The following is a 17740-nucleotide window of genomic DNA, read 5'->3' on the forward strand; positions in this document are numbered from 1 at the left end:
GATTTATTTAGGTAGCTACTTGATGCATACTAATGGAGCACAGTAAAAATAAATTTATTTCTAACTTTGAACGACAGGAAGCGCAGAGAGTCCCATACAGGATTAAGATGACATCATTTTCTAAAGATATCCAAAGAAACCATTTTTCTAAAAGAAAACATTGCCTATTAAAAATATCATGATGTACAGAAAATCTAGACTAAACTTACTTTGAATATCCTCTCAAAGTCTATTTTTCCATACTAGGGAACATAGACACAAGTTATCAAATACCTACAGAAATTGGATGCTGTGATGTTAAGAGAAGAGGTAGAAATGGAAAAAAGAAATCTCAGCCTTTAATTTTTTTGTTCAACTTTATACACAATTCGCATCGGTAATATACATTTAGTGTTCCATTTATTTTTAAATGCATCAGAAAATCAATCATGATAGATCTGTGACCAATACAAACATTTCTGAATTCAAAAAATTCAGTTAGTAAAGTCAATAAACTAGCACTTCTGTAAAGATAATTATTAAACAAATGGTAATGTATTTTTACTCCTTATTTCAGTTCTAACATATCCAACATCACTTCTTTCTTGTGCCATATAGGAATAAAATTTAGCAGGAAGAAAGCCATCTACTGTATGTTTTAGGGCCTAATAAAATATTTTAGTTTGATTACTTAACGTTCTTCAAATCACAAATCCAATTCAAATAATGATAATCATTCCTTATTCAATAACTGGTGAAGTAAATATATAATAACCATACAAACTATTTTGAATAAATTTTACACTTACTCAAAAACTACTAAAAGAAATACATCAGAGACTTGGTATAATGTTTGCTTGGGGACTATGCTGAGAAACTGAGCAAGAGAAGTGTTCTTTTTGTCACTCAGTAAATAAAACTGCCATGGTATGGACCTCAGATAGACCCATCTTAAACGGAACTTTGCAATAAAGAATGTTACAGAGGTTCTGGTCTATTTTCTCTTTAAAATAATAATTAATTGACAAGTAAGTGAAATGCAATAAGGAAATGGCCTATAATTTCACTAATATTTCAATGATACAAAACATGAACATACTTGTAAAATAATTAACATCTAGATTAATTAACAAGAGGAATTCTACAGCATGATAACTATGAAAGCAGTATGAATGATTGCTGTAGCTTTTTAATGATCACTTCATTTGTAACACTGTCAAATTTTTACATTAAAAACTAATAACTAAGGTATATATTTGTAATTTCTTACTTTATTACCCAATTTTTCACTAGAGAGAGATTTTTGTCAATGACTTTTTTTAGATCCAACTGAAAAATAACTAATTAGCTCAAATATTTAAAGTAATAAATTATCAATGATTTAATTTTTAAAACTTTTAGTCATAAAAAGCTTTAGTTCTTTAAAAGTTCCGATTTGACCCTTGGGGAATGTAAAAACACATCTGTATCCTAAAGCCAAAACTTAATTATATGGCTTCATGCCATATAACTGATCAAAAAAAGTAGAGTTGCTCTTAAACCAATCCTTATTATATCATTTGGCACAATAGTTTTTACCTTTTATAGATATCATTGAAACACCCAGGCCAACATTTCTAATAAGTTGCATCCATATTAAGAGGTAACAAGTGCAAATAATCACATACTTAAGATATGATACTTGCTTGACTACTACAAAAGTAATTATACTTAAGTTTTTCTGTAGGAAACTGATTATTCATTACAGTAATGTTTTTGAAAAATTCCTGCACTACTACAAATGTCAATTTATCCATCCTTAAATTAAACAAGGACTTTATATAATAGTATGCTTATGAAAAGATTTATAGAGTGGTCTGTATTTATTTCATCATGTTAATTGAGCATAAGTTAAGATTTACAGGATCCACAAATGGACATATTTTCTAATAAAAACCTATTCCTCAGCTGCTGCTCTCTGAATCTGAATATAACCAAAGGCAGCATACTGATGTAGTAATGTTCCTGAAAGTCAAGACATAAACCCAAACTTTGGCAGTTTTATCAAAATGTTCTTGATAATTAAATACTCTGCTAGTTCTCAAAAACCTTACTGCTTTGTGTAACATTTTCAATACAGAAATAAAATACTCTTCAAATAATATATTTCAAAAGATGATTAAGTTTTGCAAAATTAAATAGTATAAATTAAGCATATTAACATCGTTTTTCTGACAACATGAAATAACCAGTTTAAGAAAACTGCAATGGACTAAATAAAAAACACAAATGTCACAATGTGAGGCACATTTATCCTCACATATTACTGAACTTACAAAATCTACTAAAATATTTTAAAATTCCATTAATACATTTAAAAAAACTGCAAAAATGTTTAAGACTATATGAGAGTCATCAATTACACAGGCACTTCACATGTAAACAATCTACAGTACAACTGAAAATATTTTGGCACCAACCTATAATACTAAAAGAATTCAATATAAAGCCAGAGTTCTGTAACTTCTACTCACTTTTTTCTATAAAACTAAGACCAAAGACGGAAGAAATTATGTATAAACTAGAATCACAAGTATATTAAATAACTCAAATATAGAATTAGTTTTAAATTGGTAAAAAATGATTACCTTGTCCAGATGTTTACCAGTATGCTATGATAAAACAAAATAAACCTAATGTGATTATTAAATTGAAATCACATTTTAAACTTAGTGTTAATCTGATTATTGAAAAATAATCAAGATTATTAGCTAACTTAGCAAAAAGAGAATTTGAATTTATCAAAAACTCTTATCAAATTGATCTAGTTTTCCCTCAAAAGAAGTTTGGGCAATTCAAAATTGAATTTGATGTTTTAACATGATTTTTCTTAAATCTAAGGCTTGAATAATAAAATTATTTTTGACTAGACATCCTTATTCATAAATTTGAGATATTTGAAATCACTTCAAATAAATGAAACTAGACATTTAGGATTTTTAAATGTTATGTCAAGCCGTAGAAAGCTGAGATGCCTTGGTTGTAGGTAATTCAAGAAGAGCCTGAACTGTGACACCAACTTTCACAAGACCTCTTTCTTCCAAAATATGATGAGGCAAACAGAGTCTTTCCTGAAAAAACAAAACAAATGATATCTAAACATGTGCTTTTTAATAGTACAGCAAAACCTCAGTAAGTCAGAACTGGGTTTTTAAATCCTGCTTTTTTATAAAACTCCAGGTAAAAATTATACAATTCTAATGAAATAAACTTTAAGATGTCTGCTTCAATAGATTCTTATGGGCTGTATTTTTATCTGAGGTTGACCTGATCTACACAATAAGAAAATATTTTTAAGTGAGACGGTGGTGCTAGATGTTCCCTAAGCCCTTGTGCTAGAGCAGAAAGAGCACTATGCTTCCAGCCAAGAGATCTAAGGGTCATATGGAGTACTAAACGTACTAAAATTCCCTGAGATACTGTTTTTTCATCCTGAAAATGGAACTGTGTGAGAAACAAATAGAAGAATCTATATATGGAAGCATTTTAAGCATTTTGTAACCTGCTTAGTCCTATACAAAACTAGCCACTCTCCTTCCTTCTACCAGTTCTTAGGTTACATGGTCTGTGATGTATATAGCACTTCAGTACTTTTTTTGTCATTAAGATGACTTCCCTCCAGCTTCTAGTGATGTTGTGTTGCTTCTTAGTTAAAATAGTCTAGAATTTGGTAAATAACAACTGTCTTCTCTTCTAAGTCATTATATATGTCATTTCTTCACAATTCTATGAGAAAGAGAGCTTAGAGACAACTTTGCATTAGGTTTTATTAGCCTTCAGTGATCCTCTTTTAACATTCTTAATGTTTCCAAGGGTTCTGTCTTCACCCTCTTCTCTTTCTGTACTGTATTCTCTCTTTGGTATTCTCAAAGCCTCATCAAAATCACAAGGATTTTAATTGAAGATCTGCATGAATGTGCACAGCATCAAATAAATTTGGTGGTATTTTTTGAAGAAATGATACAGTCTACCGCTTCAGTTGGAACACTCACTCATCTCAGGAAAATAAGCTAGTAGTAGATAGAGTAGGCGCCAAACAGACCATTTATAGGTCCCATATGGTCCATGATTTGTTTTAGTTGACTAGCATAGTGTTTTATAACATTACTTTTTTTAATCCTGTGTTTCTTGAAACACTGGAAACTTTGGCAAGATAAGGCCCCTAACCCCAATGAGTAACAACTATATCTTCCATTCTGTTAATTTTCAAATCTTTATTTCCTGCCAAGATCTCTCTACTGAGCTCCAGATACAAACGTCAACTTGATACAGGCAAATGGATGTCCAACAGACATATCAAAATTAATATGTCCACAACAGAACTACTTCCTTACTAAATTAAATTTTCTGTCTGTATTCTATACCTCAGTCAGTAATACACTATTCAGTCTCTCTCAACATAAACCTGGGAATCATAATCATCTTTCTTCCTTATTCCCCTAACTCAGTCATCAAATACTACTGATACTATCCCATTTATTAAAACAGTTCTGAAAAACTATCTTCTCACTCCATTTTCACTGCAACATTTATTGCCCTCCTAATATTTTGCTTGTTTATTCAAAAAGTCACCAACATATATCAGAAACTAAAAAAGGTTTCAAATCAATGGCATCAGCTCCTACCTTAGAAACTAGAAAAAGAAGAGCAAATTAAACCAATGGTAAGCAGAAAGAAGCAAATAATGAAGATAAGAAAGGAAACCAGTAAAATTAAAAAACAGAAAATATTAGTGAAAAAAATCAATAAAACCAAACGTTAGTTCACTGAGAATTTTTTTTTTTTAGTTCACAAAATCCCTAGCTAGATTAATCAGGAAAAAGAGAGAAAAATACACGAATTAACAATATCAGGAATAAAAGAAGTGATGCCACAAGAGAATCTATAAATACTAAAATGATAAAAAGGGGGATATTATAAACAACATTATAGCAACAAGTTTGACAAACTAGATGAAAAGGACAAAGTCTTTTAAAGACACCATATATCAAAGCTCATACAAAAAGAAATAGAAAATTAGAATAGCCCTATATTTATTAAAGAAATTTAAACTGTAGTTAAAATTTTTCCTACAAAGAAAACCCCCTGCCTAGATGGATTCAAAGTTCAATAATGACTGTGACTAAATATTTAATGAGTAAGTAATATTAAGTCTATCCATAATATTCAATAAAAGTGAAGAGTGGGGAATACTTCCTAACATGTTCCATGAAGTCTGTATTACCTTGACACCAAAACCAGACAAAAACTTTAAAAGAAAGAAAACTAACAAACAATAACCCTATTGATATAGATGCAAAAAGGCTAAACAAAATTTTAACAAACTGAATCCAACAACATAAAAATAGCAACAACAACAAAATCCATCATGACCAAGTGGGGCTTATCCCAGGAGTCAAGGTGTGAGGTAGTATCTGAAAATCGACCAATGTAATTAACAATGCTGTGAAAGAAAAAAATGTTAACTCAGTAGATGTAGAAAAAGCACTTGACAAAATTCATTCCTGGTAAGAACTCTCAGCAAACTAGAATCATGTATTTCACAAGGAACCTGTATCTGGAATATATAAAGAAATAATAAAAGGTGACTAATTCAATTAACAAATGAGCACAGAATTTGAAAAGACATTTCTCCAAAGAATATATACAAATAGTTAACAGGCACACAAAAAGATGACCAACATCATTAGCCATTAAGGAAAAGCTAAGCAAAACCACAATGAGACCACTTCAGACCTCCTACTAGGATGACTAGAATCAAAAAGGTAGACAATAATAATTGGTGAGGATGCAGAGAAATTAGAATCCACATACACTGCTTCTGTGAATGTAAACTGGAAAATAATTTAGCAGTTCCTCAAAAAGATAGAGAGTTACCATATAACCCACCACAGAGCAACCATTTAACCTACCATATAACCTTGTTAACTAAGAGAATTAAAACAAGCATTCACACAAAAACATGTTCATGAATGTCCACAGTAGCATTATTCATAATAAACAATGAGTGGAAACAGCCCAAATATCCATCAACTGATGAATGGTGAACAAAATGTGGTACATACATACAATGGACTATTACTCAACCCCAAAAAATGAAGTACAGTCATGCCTCAGAGATAGTGAGACTTCGGTTCTAGACCACCCAAATAAAGCAAATATTGCAATAAAGTAAGTCACATGAATTTTTGTTTCCCAATGTATATAAAAGTTATATTTACACTATACTGTAGTCTCTTAGTGTGCAATAACATCTTTTTAAAAACACTTAATTAAAAAATATCTTATTACTAAAAATACTATTCATCATCTGACAGTGCAGGTTGTCACAAATCTTGAATTCATATAAAATGCTGTATTTGTGATGTACAATAAAGTGAAGTGCAATAAACCTGAGTATGTCTGTACTGCTTTATGCTACAACATGGATAAACCTTGAGAGCATATAATAAATGAAAGAAGCCACACACAAAAGACCCCATATCATATGACATTATTAATATGTAATGTCAAGAATAGGCAAATTCATACAGATAAAAAAGGGGAGGGACTGCTAACAGCTAAGAGGTTTCTTTTGGGGTGATAAAAATATTCTACTCTCATTAATAGTTTGCTGCCCAACTATGTGACTATACTAAAAACCATTGAATTATACACTTTAAATGGGTGAATTTCATGAAATATTAAATATTTTTTAAATAAAAAACAATGTGTGTGCCCAGGCCTAAAAAAAAGATAACTTCAATCCATACCTTTCAGCATATATAAAAATTAACTAAAATTTGATTATAGACCTAAATGTAAAAATTAAGACCATAAAAATTCTAGAAATAAATATAGGATAAAATCTTTGTGACCTTAAGTTATGTAAAGATTTCTTTGGTTTGACACCAAAAGTACAATCAATTTTTTTAAATGAAAAATTACAAAAAATTTAAAATTTCTAATCTTTGAAAGATACTATAATGAAAATGAAAAGACAAGGCAAAGACTGGGATACAGTATTTGTAAATCATATATTGCATCTGATAAAGGACTTGATCCACACATCCAATAAAGGACTTTGTCTACAGTTTATAAAGAATCTCAAACTCAATAAGAAATAACTCAAAAGATAGACAAAAGATTGGAACAGACACTTCATAAAAGTCATACAAATGGAAAATAAGACCTTGAAAAAATGATCAACATCATTAGTCTTCAGGCAAATGGAAACTAAAACCACACTGACAAACAGTACATACCTATTAAAATGAATAAATTTAAAAAAACACTGACCATATTGAATATTACTGAGGATGTGGAGGAACTGGAACTCCCCTACGCTGCTGACGGGAATGTAAAATGATATAACCACTTTGGAAAAGTTTTATACTCAATGTTAAGCATACACTTCCTATATGTTCTAGTCATTCCACTTTCATGTGCCTACCCAAAATTAAAGAATGTATATATCCAAAGACTGGTACATAAATGTTCATAGCAGCCTTATTTATAGTAGTCCCTAAAACTGTAAACAACCCAAATGGCCATCAACAAACGGGTCAATGGACTGACAAATTGTGATGTATTCATATAATAAAATACTATACAATAATAAAAAGGAATGACCTATTTATACATGCAACATTGATGAGTCTTAGAATAGCTACACTGAGCAAAAGAAGCCAGAAAAAAAAAATCGTACATATTTTATCATTCCAGTTATATATAACTCCAGATGGAAAATACAAACTAAACTATAATAACAGAAAACAGCTTTTAGTGGTTGACTAGAGGATTGCAAAGGGATAAAAGGAAACTTTTGAGGGTAATGGACATGTTCATTATCCTGACTATGGTAATGATTTCATGCTATATGCATATGTCAAAATTAATCAAATTGTATACTTTACTTATATGAACTTTATTGTATGTCAATTATACTTCAATAAAACTGTTAAAAATACAAAAATATCCTAAAAAGTTAAATTTAAAAACTGACTATATATTATCATTTTCAAGTCAGGGAAAAACAAATTGAAGCTAAAAATAAAATCTCTCCTTTTGTTACCAATACCTGGAGAGTTTTGAAAATGAAAGCTGGTAAGCCACCCTTATGGTGAGGATGGGTGAGTCACTAACTCTGTCATAGAACAAACAAGCAGGAGAAAGATGAGAGCATGCTAAGTAGAATAGTTTTCATAAGACCTTTCCTGTCATTCTCCTTGGCTACTGTATAAAGAAAGTGTCAGGAGTAAGTCAGACTATCTTTCATTTCATGTAAAAGAACAGAAATAGAGAATATCCAAGTTAGGGGGTGGGTTCTGGAATTAGATCACTGGGGTTCATAGTTTGCCTCCACTGTTTACTAAAGTTTTAGTAAAAGTAAAGTTTAGCAAACTTGGATAAGTTTTCTAAGCTCTCTGTGCCTCAGTTTCCTCATCTGTAAAATGTCATTCATTTAATAAATGTTGACTGAGAACCCCTCATCAAAAAACTCTTAAAACAAAAACTGACAAAACAGGAAAATATATACAATGCAATAACAAACTTCAAAAAAACCTTCCTAATTTTTCTACTTTCTCACTAAGAGATTAAGAGTACAAAAAGAAAGAACTAACATAAAAATGCTTAGGAATTAAAATTTCTAAACATCATGTCAAGCATAGACAAGAAGTAACTAGAGGAGAACTGAATATAGCTTCCAAATTAAACAGTAATTCAACTGATTCTCTCTATATAAATTATATTTATTCACTTGCAGGAAGCGGTTACAGTAGAATTTGTAAACCAGATTATTATGACACTATTGAAAAGAGAACTTAATAATCACAATATTTAAGTGTATCAAAACAACACACGGTACACCTTAAACTTACAAAATGTTATGTCAATGATATCTCAATAAAATACACTTTAAAAAATAACAGGAAAAAAAGTACAACTACATTGTGACCTGCTAACAATTCCAAGTCCTCTCAACAGTCCATCATGTTGTTAAGTTTATAATGTTATCAAAAAAGCAATATTTTTATTTTTCATTTTCATTATTTATAATATTGCTTTGTTAATTTAATACTATTACAATTATTACATGAAATATAAGCTAATTTCTACAAATGTCAGAAAAAGTTTATCCAGTGAGGTATTATCATAATGTCGCTAAGATTTCCAAATTGACATTTTAAATAAAGTTTTAAATGTTGTTCACACTGAATGCAAATCTTCCAATCAGAGTCTATTCTTAGATTAAAGGAATCCAAATATCCTCTATCAGGAAAAATAAGAGTAGCAACAGCATCATAATCAACTTGTCATATGACCAGTAAATTATGTTTATTCAATGATGTGCATGATTAGTAAATTTTTCTATATATGTAGCTATTTTATAATTACTTTAAAAGCAGCTTAAAAATCATTCAGTAGATAGCTTTTACATTTAAATATGGAATTCAGTAGAAGGTGAAAAGGAAGGTATTCATTTTCATGTTCAGAAAGCATTATTCACGCCTACTGTGAAGAAGCCAGTTTGCATGTAATAAATTCATATTTAAATGATCATTTTGTTAGAAAAATAATTACCTGTGAGACACCCAACTTTTTACAAGCATCAAGAAAATTTTCTACATTTCTTCGACATTTCGCCATGCTAAGCTTAGGCTGTAAAGTAAGAGAAATAGTATATTTTCAGGTATATTTGTACAAAACTTATAAAAACTGAAAATTATATTTATTGAAGAATATTATTTAAAGATTGTTTCAAGCAGCTTTATCTTTCTTTAGAGAACTAACAAACTGTAGCCAAAACTTACCACTGCTGGTGATGGCACATGAATACTAGCTACAGAGCGTGGCCTTATATGATTGGCTAAATGGCAAAGAACAACCCCATCCATCAGTGCAGCTCCTATGTCATCAGGCAAAATTACTTTTAACCTGGATTCAAGATTCTATAAAAGAAATGGGTATAAATCACAGACATTCTATTTAAATATATGTGTATATAACTAATCATTACATAATCTAAAATTTTAAAGAGTACTGAAAATAATATATTCTTTTTTAATTTTCCAAGTTAAACCCATTTCTATAAAGCAGACCTGAAAGGTCAATGTGACTTACATTGCGAAGTTGTCGTATTTGTTCTCGCTCTTCCCGTAGATGTTCCATCTTTCTTCTCATTGTAAAACCTGGATCTGCTGCCCCATATTCCTGGCGAGATGAGCGGCTGAAAGCTATAAAAACAGAAATTTCCTAGCTTATTACAAAGCTAATCGGAAGGATCAACCATCGGCGGGGAAAAGGCATGATACAAAGAACTAGAACAAAATGACATAAAACACTTTCATTATTAATGAATTCTAAATATTTTTTACAGAATATAATTGAAATTTACTTATCTGCATAATTGAAAACAATAGGGAAGACAAGTGTAACAACTGCTACCACCTATAGATGTTCTTACTTAAACATATGTTATTAGAAACATGATCCAGGTTAAGAAATCAGCCTTTATTATCTTTAAAGAAAAGGAAATTATTCTTGACGGTCAATACAGTTATTCAGGAATAAAAACTATAATTCAATACCTTGCCAAGTAACATGGATCCATTTTCTTTTGGGCTTGCCAATTGCGAAAAGATCCCTTTTTAAAACCACAATATAATGGAGTGCTATAATTTCAAACAGTGTTTGGTCTGCTGGCAGAGTGGTCATTCTAATAGCAGTCACAGTAGAGTAGAAATAAGACTGCAGTATATCTAAGGCAAAAAGCTGAGTTTTCAGGAGCTTGAAGGTAAAGAGGAAGAAAGAAATGGGGAATGGGAATTGGAAAGACAAATAAGGTTAAGAGAAAATTACTTTTAGGAGAGGGGAAAGAATCTACGTGTACTTAAAACTAAGGAATCAATCCCATTTAAGCTGAGAAACTCTAGTTTTGTATATAACCAATAGATTGTATTTGTGAATATATATTTACCTGATCTAGGCTTCAAGCCAAAGGGACCATGTGAAAAAACATCAGTTCTATCATACTCCTAAAAACAAAAAACAAATAAAATCTTTTTTCTTTCAAAATAAAGTAGTTATATCCATTCCAATTTTGAGAAGTATTTATTTTTTTCCATAATTAGTGGAGTAGAGAAAGGTAAACTGCAGTTTAATTCAAATATATAATGTTTCATTTTTAAAAGGTCTACAAATATTTGCTAATTAACCTCTCTCTTAGCATAAGGGAAATGAAAGTTATTGAAGTGAATCAAATAAACATATACTCTTTTTTTGAATGAAGAACCATATTAAAGTCTCCTGAAAAATGGAAAAAAGTTTCAATGAAAAGATAAGTGAAATTAGTGACACTTACTCACTGTCTACTATGGACTTGACTCTTAGTGAATAATCTGAGGCAAATATACACATTCAAACTAACAGTGGCTACAGAGTGATAGATAATAAAACATTATTTGTTCTATCTGAATTCACATTATTTCAAAGTGCTTTCAAACAGTAGTGTACTGTGAAAAGAAACGTGGTATATTTTAAAAATCTGAACTCAGAGTCAGAAAGTTTAGACTAAGTTTTAAGCAAAACATTTAATTTTTCTGTAACTATCCTTTCACCTTTAAAATAGGCTGCTGTAAAAATTAACTGAGATAACTAAAAGAAAGCACTTTGTAAATTATAAAATGGAAATATAATGCAATTTTAATAGCATCTTATTTAATCTGTACAACAACTGTGACGTTGTTAAGAGTTTGGGCTTCAGTCACTCCTCTACCATTTATTGACTGAAGTCTTTAGGAAAACTTATCACTCTTGAGCTGTAAAAGGATGAGGATAATACCCAGCTCATGGGACTGCTCTTAGGTTTAAATGTATAAGCAAGCACTTTGTTAATAGTAAAGCACAATACTAATTGTTTTTACCATTTTCCTTTCACTGATGAAACTGAAACAATCAGCATTCTGGTGACTCTCTTAATTTTCTGATTAATATGGGATAAGCAATTCAACTGGAACATCAGTTGAGCTACCAAAATACATGCTCACCACCTATCCATCCACAAGCCTGTTTGTCTTGATTATTTCAGTTAAAGTATTATGAATTTCCAGACACAAATTTAGCTTATCCAAATGTAAGGAAAATGTGTTACAAAAACAATATAGATTAATTGGGAAAATTGGCACTGATCCTCTTCTCATTGAGCATAGATCATAAAATCATAAAAAAGTCTAAGTAAATAAGTCATCACCTACATTTGTTATAACTGAATGTAAAAGAAAGGATTTACAAAAGCATGTGACAAAGACGAATTTTAGAATATCCTAATTTAAACTGTTTTGAAAAAAGAATGTAAACCAGTTTACCTGCCATATAAGTAATTTAGAAACATGTTTATGAAACTAATGTCCAAGTCCATCTTAAAGTTTTATAATGCAACTCACCCAAAACAATACATAAACAATTCTGGCTTTAAAAAAAATAATAATACTACCTATATAAAATGAAATACTGTCTAATTAACCAAAATTATATTGTGATTTAATTCACACAATATAAATTTATTGTATTTAAAGTCCTGAATTCACCAAATAAATAAAAAATCATCGATTTACTAATGCCAGTATAGTTTTAGAATACTAAGTAATCTGAAATAGAAGAGCTATTGTTTCGAATTTTTAAAATTTATCTCATAACATATTAAAAGCAACACGTTTAACTAAATTAGAAGAGTCAATCATTCAAACCAAAAGAATATTTGGTTGAGATCTCAAAAACTCTTAACTTTCATCTAGCCCTTTTCCCCATGCCCCCTCCTTAGGTCTAAGATGCTAGGAAAAGTGTACCCTCTTGTCGATAGGAACAACCCACTACAGGGATGTTTCTCGTGGAAAAAGGAAGTTTTTCTTGCATTGCTTTCAGACCTAATTGGTTATGAGAAAAACCAAAGGTCATTGCACAATGCTGAAGTATTTTTTTCAAATTTAAAATCTGAAAGCTACTCTTGTCATTTATTTCAAAATATGGATGAATTATAAAACATAAAAATTTATAAAGTGAATTATTCCATGTGATCTATAGGCATTTTTCAATAAGTAATTTAAGTGATATTCATTATGAATATTTGTACCAAAACATGGTGTTCTTAGAAGTTTTTGTAGGCTAGTTTTGTACAAATTAACCTACTATGTATTTTTAAATATGGGTGAATAAACTACATTTAAAAAAGAAAGATGAGGTTAGAGAGAAGTGACAAAGAAAACCTATGTAAACACATTTAAAAAACAGAACTTGTACCTCAGATGATACTGGAGATTGTGGTGATATATTAGCATTATCACTGTCTTGCTAAAATATAAAAATAAAAACATGAAACATGAAATTAAAATATGAATGATGATTCAGACATGTAAAAAGAAAACTGAAACTACTAAAGGAAGGATCTGGAAAATACCATCCACCACCTTGCCAAAGTGTGGTCTATAGACCAGTAGCATCAGCATCCTCTGGGAGCTTGTTACAAATGCAAAATCTCAGGCCCCACCCAAGACCTACTGAATCAGAATCTGTATTTCAGTAAAATCCCCAGGTGATTCATAAGCAATTTAAAGTTTTATAAGTAGTATCTACTTACATCAAATATACAAGTTTATTTCCTTTAAATATCACAAATGAAAAACCTTTCTATAATTCTTAGAAAATAGCCACATTTTAAGATTAATTCCTGATAGGAAATGGCAGCAATATGTTCTAATGTGTGACAGACACATGGACGCATGCAAAAATTCCATCACCCCAAATAATAACATTTACCTGGAAAATTACGTTTATCTAATATAAGCTTAGAAATAATGACAAAGAATTGAACTGCATAAAATACTACTAAATGGTTCATGTTTTTTCTCAATGACTACTACTAAACAAATACAAAAATCTTAACATTTAACCTTGAATATACATACAACATAGAGTATACATTCATCATCAACAAATGATTACTGACTGTCTACTATATGTCAGATACTGGTGCTAGACCCTGGGAATATTGAAACTTAGTAAAATATCATCCACTCAAGGATCTCTCAGTCTAGGGGGAAAATAGATTCATTTACAGAAGCAATACAAACTTCTCAGAACAATAATAGAGCTATGCATAACATATTTTAGGCACAGATAAGGGACACGGGGAAATGGTGGGGCTGATAAGTAAAGGCAAGTTTCCTGAGAAACTAAAAACTGAGATGTTTAACAATATTCCAAGATAAGAGGACAAGGACAAAGGCACAGAAACAATAAATATAAGGATGAGTGCAGAAAACCTTGTGCTGTGCTGTGCTTAGTAGAAAACCTTGTAGTTTTGTATTTTTGAAGAGTATGGTGAAAGGAAGGTAAATCGTGAATTGAGGCTGATGTGGGAAGCCGAAGCTTGATCAAGAAGAACCCTGAATTTACTATCTAAGTGATGAGGAGACAGAGAAGGTTTCTAAGCAAAGGAATGGCCTGATCATATTTGCGTTCTTTGAAACAATCATTGGCAGCAGAGAGGAAAACAGATTGGAGAAAGGGAGAAGATCAAGTATGCTATTGCAGTAGTACAGGCCAGAAATGATAAGGGCTTGTGCCAGAGCAGAAATGCAGATGGAGAATGTATTCAAAATATTTCTGTATTCAGAAAAAAAAGAGAGTAGGTTTTGGTAACTGATTAGATATTGAAGCATGCAGGACCAAAGTGGATTAAACATAAAAAGGAACAAAGAAAGCATCCAAGCGGAACCTCTAACCTACAGTACAACACACACTTTTTGGGTGATTCCATATCTTAAAATTAAAAGAGCTTTCAGAAGTCCTCCCAAGTATTCAACATCATATTAATTACCAATCTGTCCAAACAAAAGTACATAGAGTTACTTAAGTATTTATGGTGATGAGACTGTATCATTTCAAAAATGCCAGGCTGTTGTACAAGTTAAAATGATGAGGTATAAATACCAGGTTCGATGCACGATACTGGATGCTTGGGGCTGGTGCACTGGGACGACCCAGAGGGATGGTATGGGGAGGGAGGAGGGAGGAGGGTTCAGGATGGGGAACACATGTATACCTGTGGTGGATTCATTTTGATGTTTGGCAAAACTAATACAATTATGTAAAGTTTAAAAATAAAATAAAATTAAAACCAAAAAAAAAAAAAAATTTACAGTAATGCTCAAACTGTAGAAATCTAATTTTAAATGTTAAAATAGTATACAGAGTTGTGAAAAGAGAATAATAAATTTCAAAGGAAAAATCTCAATTGACCACCATGCTGATTTAAGATAAAATATGCAAAAATTTTAATCACAGTTTCAATATGAATGTTAATAAAATTCTAAGACCAAACTACTAAGAACATGTGGAAATTATATAATCAAACTAATAACAGTCTAATCATGCTAATTTTTTTATTACTGGATAAAACCCATGCATTAAATCAATAAATAACAAGATGGATTATCTTTTACTCTGATTGAGCCAATTACATATGAAAATAAATGTTTTAAATAATTACTAATATTACACTCTTTTCTCACCTCATTGTTTTCATTGCCACTTGAACTCTTCCTTGATGATTTATACTGAAAAAAACACATAAAACACATACTTTATTTTCCCTTGGACATGAATTCTCTAACTAGTAAAGTATATATGAGGTTTATTCACATTTTGATACTTTTAAATTATCTAAATTATATGTAAAATGTAAATTTTATGTAAATATCTTTAAACTGTTTAATTTCATAATCATTTTAAACAGTCCTACTACTTACTAATAGCAAATACAAATAGTACTTTCTACATGCAAGGCATTGTTCTAAGTACATACATCAAGTAACATTTATTTCCTAAACCAATCTATTTCCCATTCATTCAGGTTTGCTGAGTCTTGTCTTAAATCCTCCTTTTTCTTAATCCACTATATACAAAACATCAGATCAGTTCTTTCTGAAAAGCCTCTCAGACTTCTGAATTCTCTCAACTATTAAACTATTAGTCTATTCTAGGCCTTATTACCTCATGATTAGTTTGCAATCTCACCATTCAAAAATGTCATTCATTTTTAAGAAACCTACTGATTTTAGGTTAAGAAATTCTACATGACATGTATGTATTGACTATACAATAATAGTAACAGTGATAATAGCTAACTTATACTAGTGCTTACTATTAATATATACTTGGCACTGACTGAAGTGTCTTATATGTATACACCCACTTAATCTTAACAACTCTGAGGTAAATACTATTATCTCCATTTTATATGAGGAACAGAGGTAATATGCTTAATATCACAAGTGCTGGAATGTAAAAAGTGCTTTTACTAGGATCAATAATCAAGGAAATACAGTTTTGACACATGGCATCTGGTCCCATCACTTCATGGGAAATAGATGGGGAAACAGTGGAAACAGTGTCAGACTTTATTTTTTTGGGCTCCAAAATCACTACAGATGGTGACTGCAGCCATGAAATTAAAAGATGCTTACTCCTTGGAAGAAAAGTTATGACCAACCTAGATAGCATATTGAAAAGCAGAGACATTACTTTGCTAACAAAGGTCCATCCAGTCAAGGCTATGGTTCTTCCAGTGGTCATGTATGGATGTGAGAGCTGGACTATGAAGAAGGCTGAACGCCAAAGAATTGCTGCTTTTGAACTGTGGTGTTGGAGAAGATTCTTGAGAGTCCCTTGGACTGCAAGGAGATCCAACCAGTCCATTCTAAAGGAGATCAGTCCTGGGTGTTCTTTGGAAGGAATGATGCTAAAGCTGAAACTCCAGTACTTTGGCCAACTCATGCGAAGAGTTGACTCATTAGAAAAGACTCTGATGCTGGGAGGGACTGGGGGCAAGAGGAGAAGGGGACGACAGAGGATGAGATGGCTGGATGGCATCACTGACTCGATGGACGTGAGTTTGAGTGAACTCCGGGAGTTGGTGATGGGACAGGGAGGCCTGGCGTGCTGCAGTTCATGGGGTCGCAAAGAGTCAGACACGACTGAGCGACTGAACTGAACTGAACTGAAAGTTCTTCTGATTCCTCCATCAGAGAAATTTTCCTGCAAATCAGTGGTAGATTGACCTTTTTCAAAACACTAACTCTTCTATTGGAAAAACACTAATTTTCCAATTACGTCCAAATTTCTCTGCTGGCATTCAAGGTTCTATTTAATGCCCCCCACCTTTACTTATGCAGAATTATCTTCCATAACTCTTGGAAAAACAGATAACCTACCTGGTAACTCAACCACAAACTGGAGGATGAACAGCATCAGGGATTATAAATATAAGACCTAAATTCCTCTAAGTGTCTCTCCTGTGGCTTACAAAAACTATCAGTAATCTACCAAGGTGTTCTTTGCAGCCAATCCCAGACAAAGCCTCAATACACTTTCAACCCAGTGTTCCAGATAGCCATTGAACAGAGCTGGCATGTGTGAATAAACCTATTTTCCACCCTTAAGCATGATGTCACTGATGGCACTTGTTCTATTTCAATAAAAGAGTAACACCTGGAGAGTGAACACCAGGACCCCAAGATAGCATCAGTCACACTATTGAAGGAGAAGAAACTCATGGATGTCAAAACAGAGGAACTGCCCAAGCTTGTTACTGCTGCAGGATTTCACCTCTAAAGGCACTGTTGAAGAGTTTCAAAAAGGTTTTCAAAAAGGTATTACAAGCATGTCACTGGAGTTTCTATGC

At 31.6% G+C, this 17740-nt stretch overlaps 1 protein-coding gene and 1 non-coding gene across 2 annotated transcripts in view; both read right to left on the minus strand.

The window, feature by feature from the left end:
* Positions 1–38: 38 nt before the first annotated feature.
* LRCH2 (leucine rich repeats and calponin homology domain containing 2) overlaps positions 39–17740 on the minus strand; it is a 104662-nt gene continuing 86960 nt past the window's right edge. Inside the window, exons 15-21 of the mRNA XM_070785332.1 lie at positions 15570–15614; positions 13297–13347; positions 10979–11036; positions 10123–10235; positions 9813–9950; positions 9583–9660; positions 39–3089 (exon numbers count right to left, since the gene is read on the minus strand). Of these exons, the coding sequence (XP_070641433.1) occupies positions 2970–3089; positions 9583–9660; positions 9813–9950; positions 10123–10235; positions 10979–11036; positions 13297–13347; positions 15570–15614 (603 nt within the window). The 3' untranslated portion in view covers positions 39–2969. The remainder of the gene's footprint in view (positions 3090–9582; positions 9661–9812; positions 9951–10122; positions 10236–10978; positions 11037–13296; positions 13348–15569; positions 15615–17740) is intronic.
* Positions 12838–12966, minus strand: LOC139181809 (small nucleolar RNA SNORA35). The gene has a single exon (XR_011565548.1). It is a non-coding gene; the product is annotated as a small nucleolar RNA SNORA35 (small nucleolar RNA).

This window comes from Bos indicus, chromosome X, assembly GCF_029378745.1.
Source record: "Bos indicus isolate NIAB-ARS_2022 breed Sahiwal x Tharparkar chromosome X, NIAB-ARS_B.indTharparkar_mat_pri_1.0, whole genome shotgun sequence".
Classification (NCBI taxonomy): domain Eukaryota; kingdom Metazoa; phylum Chordata; class Mammalia; order Artiodactyla; family Bovidae; genus Bos; species Bos indicus.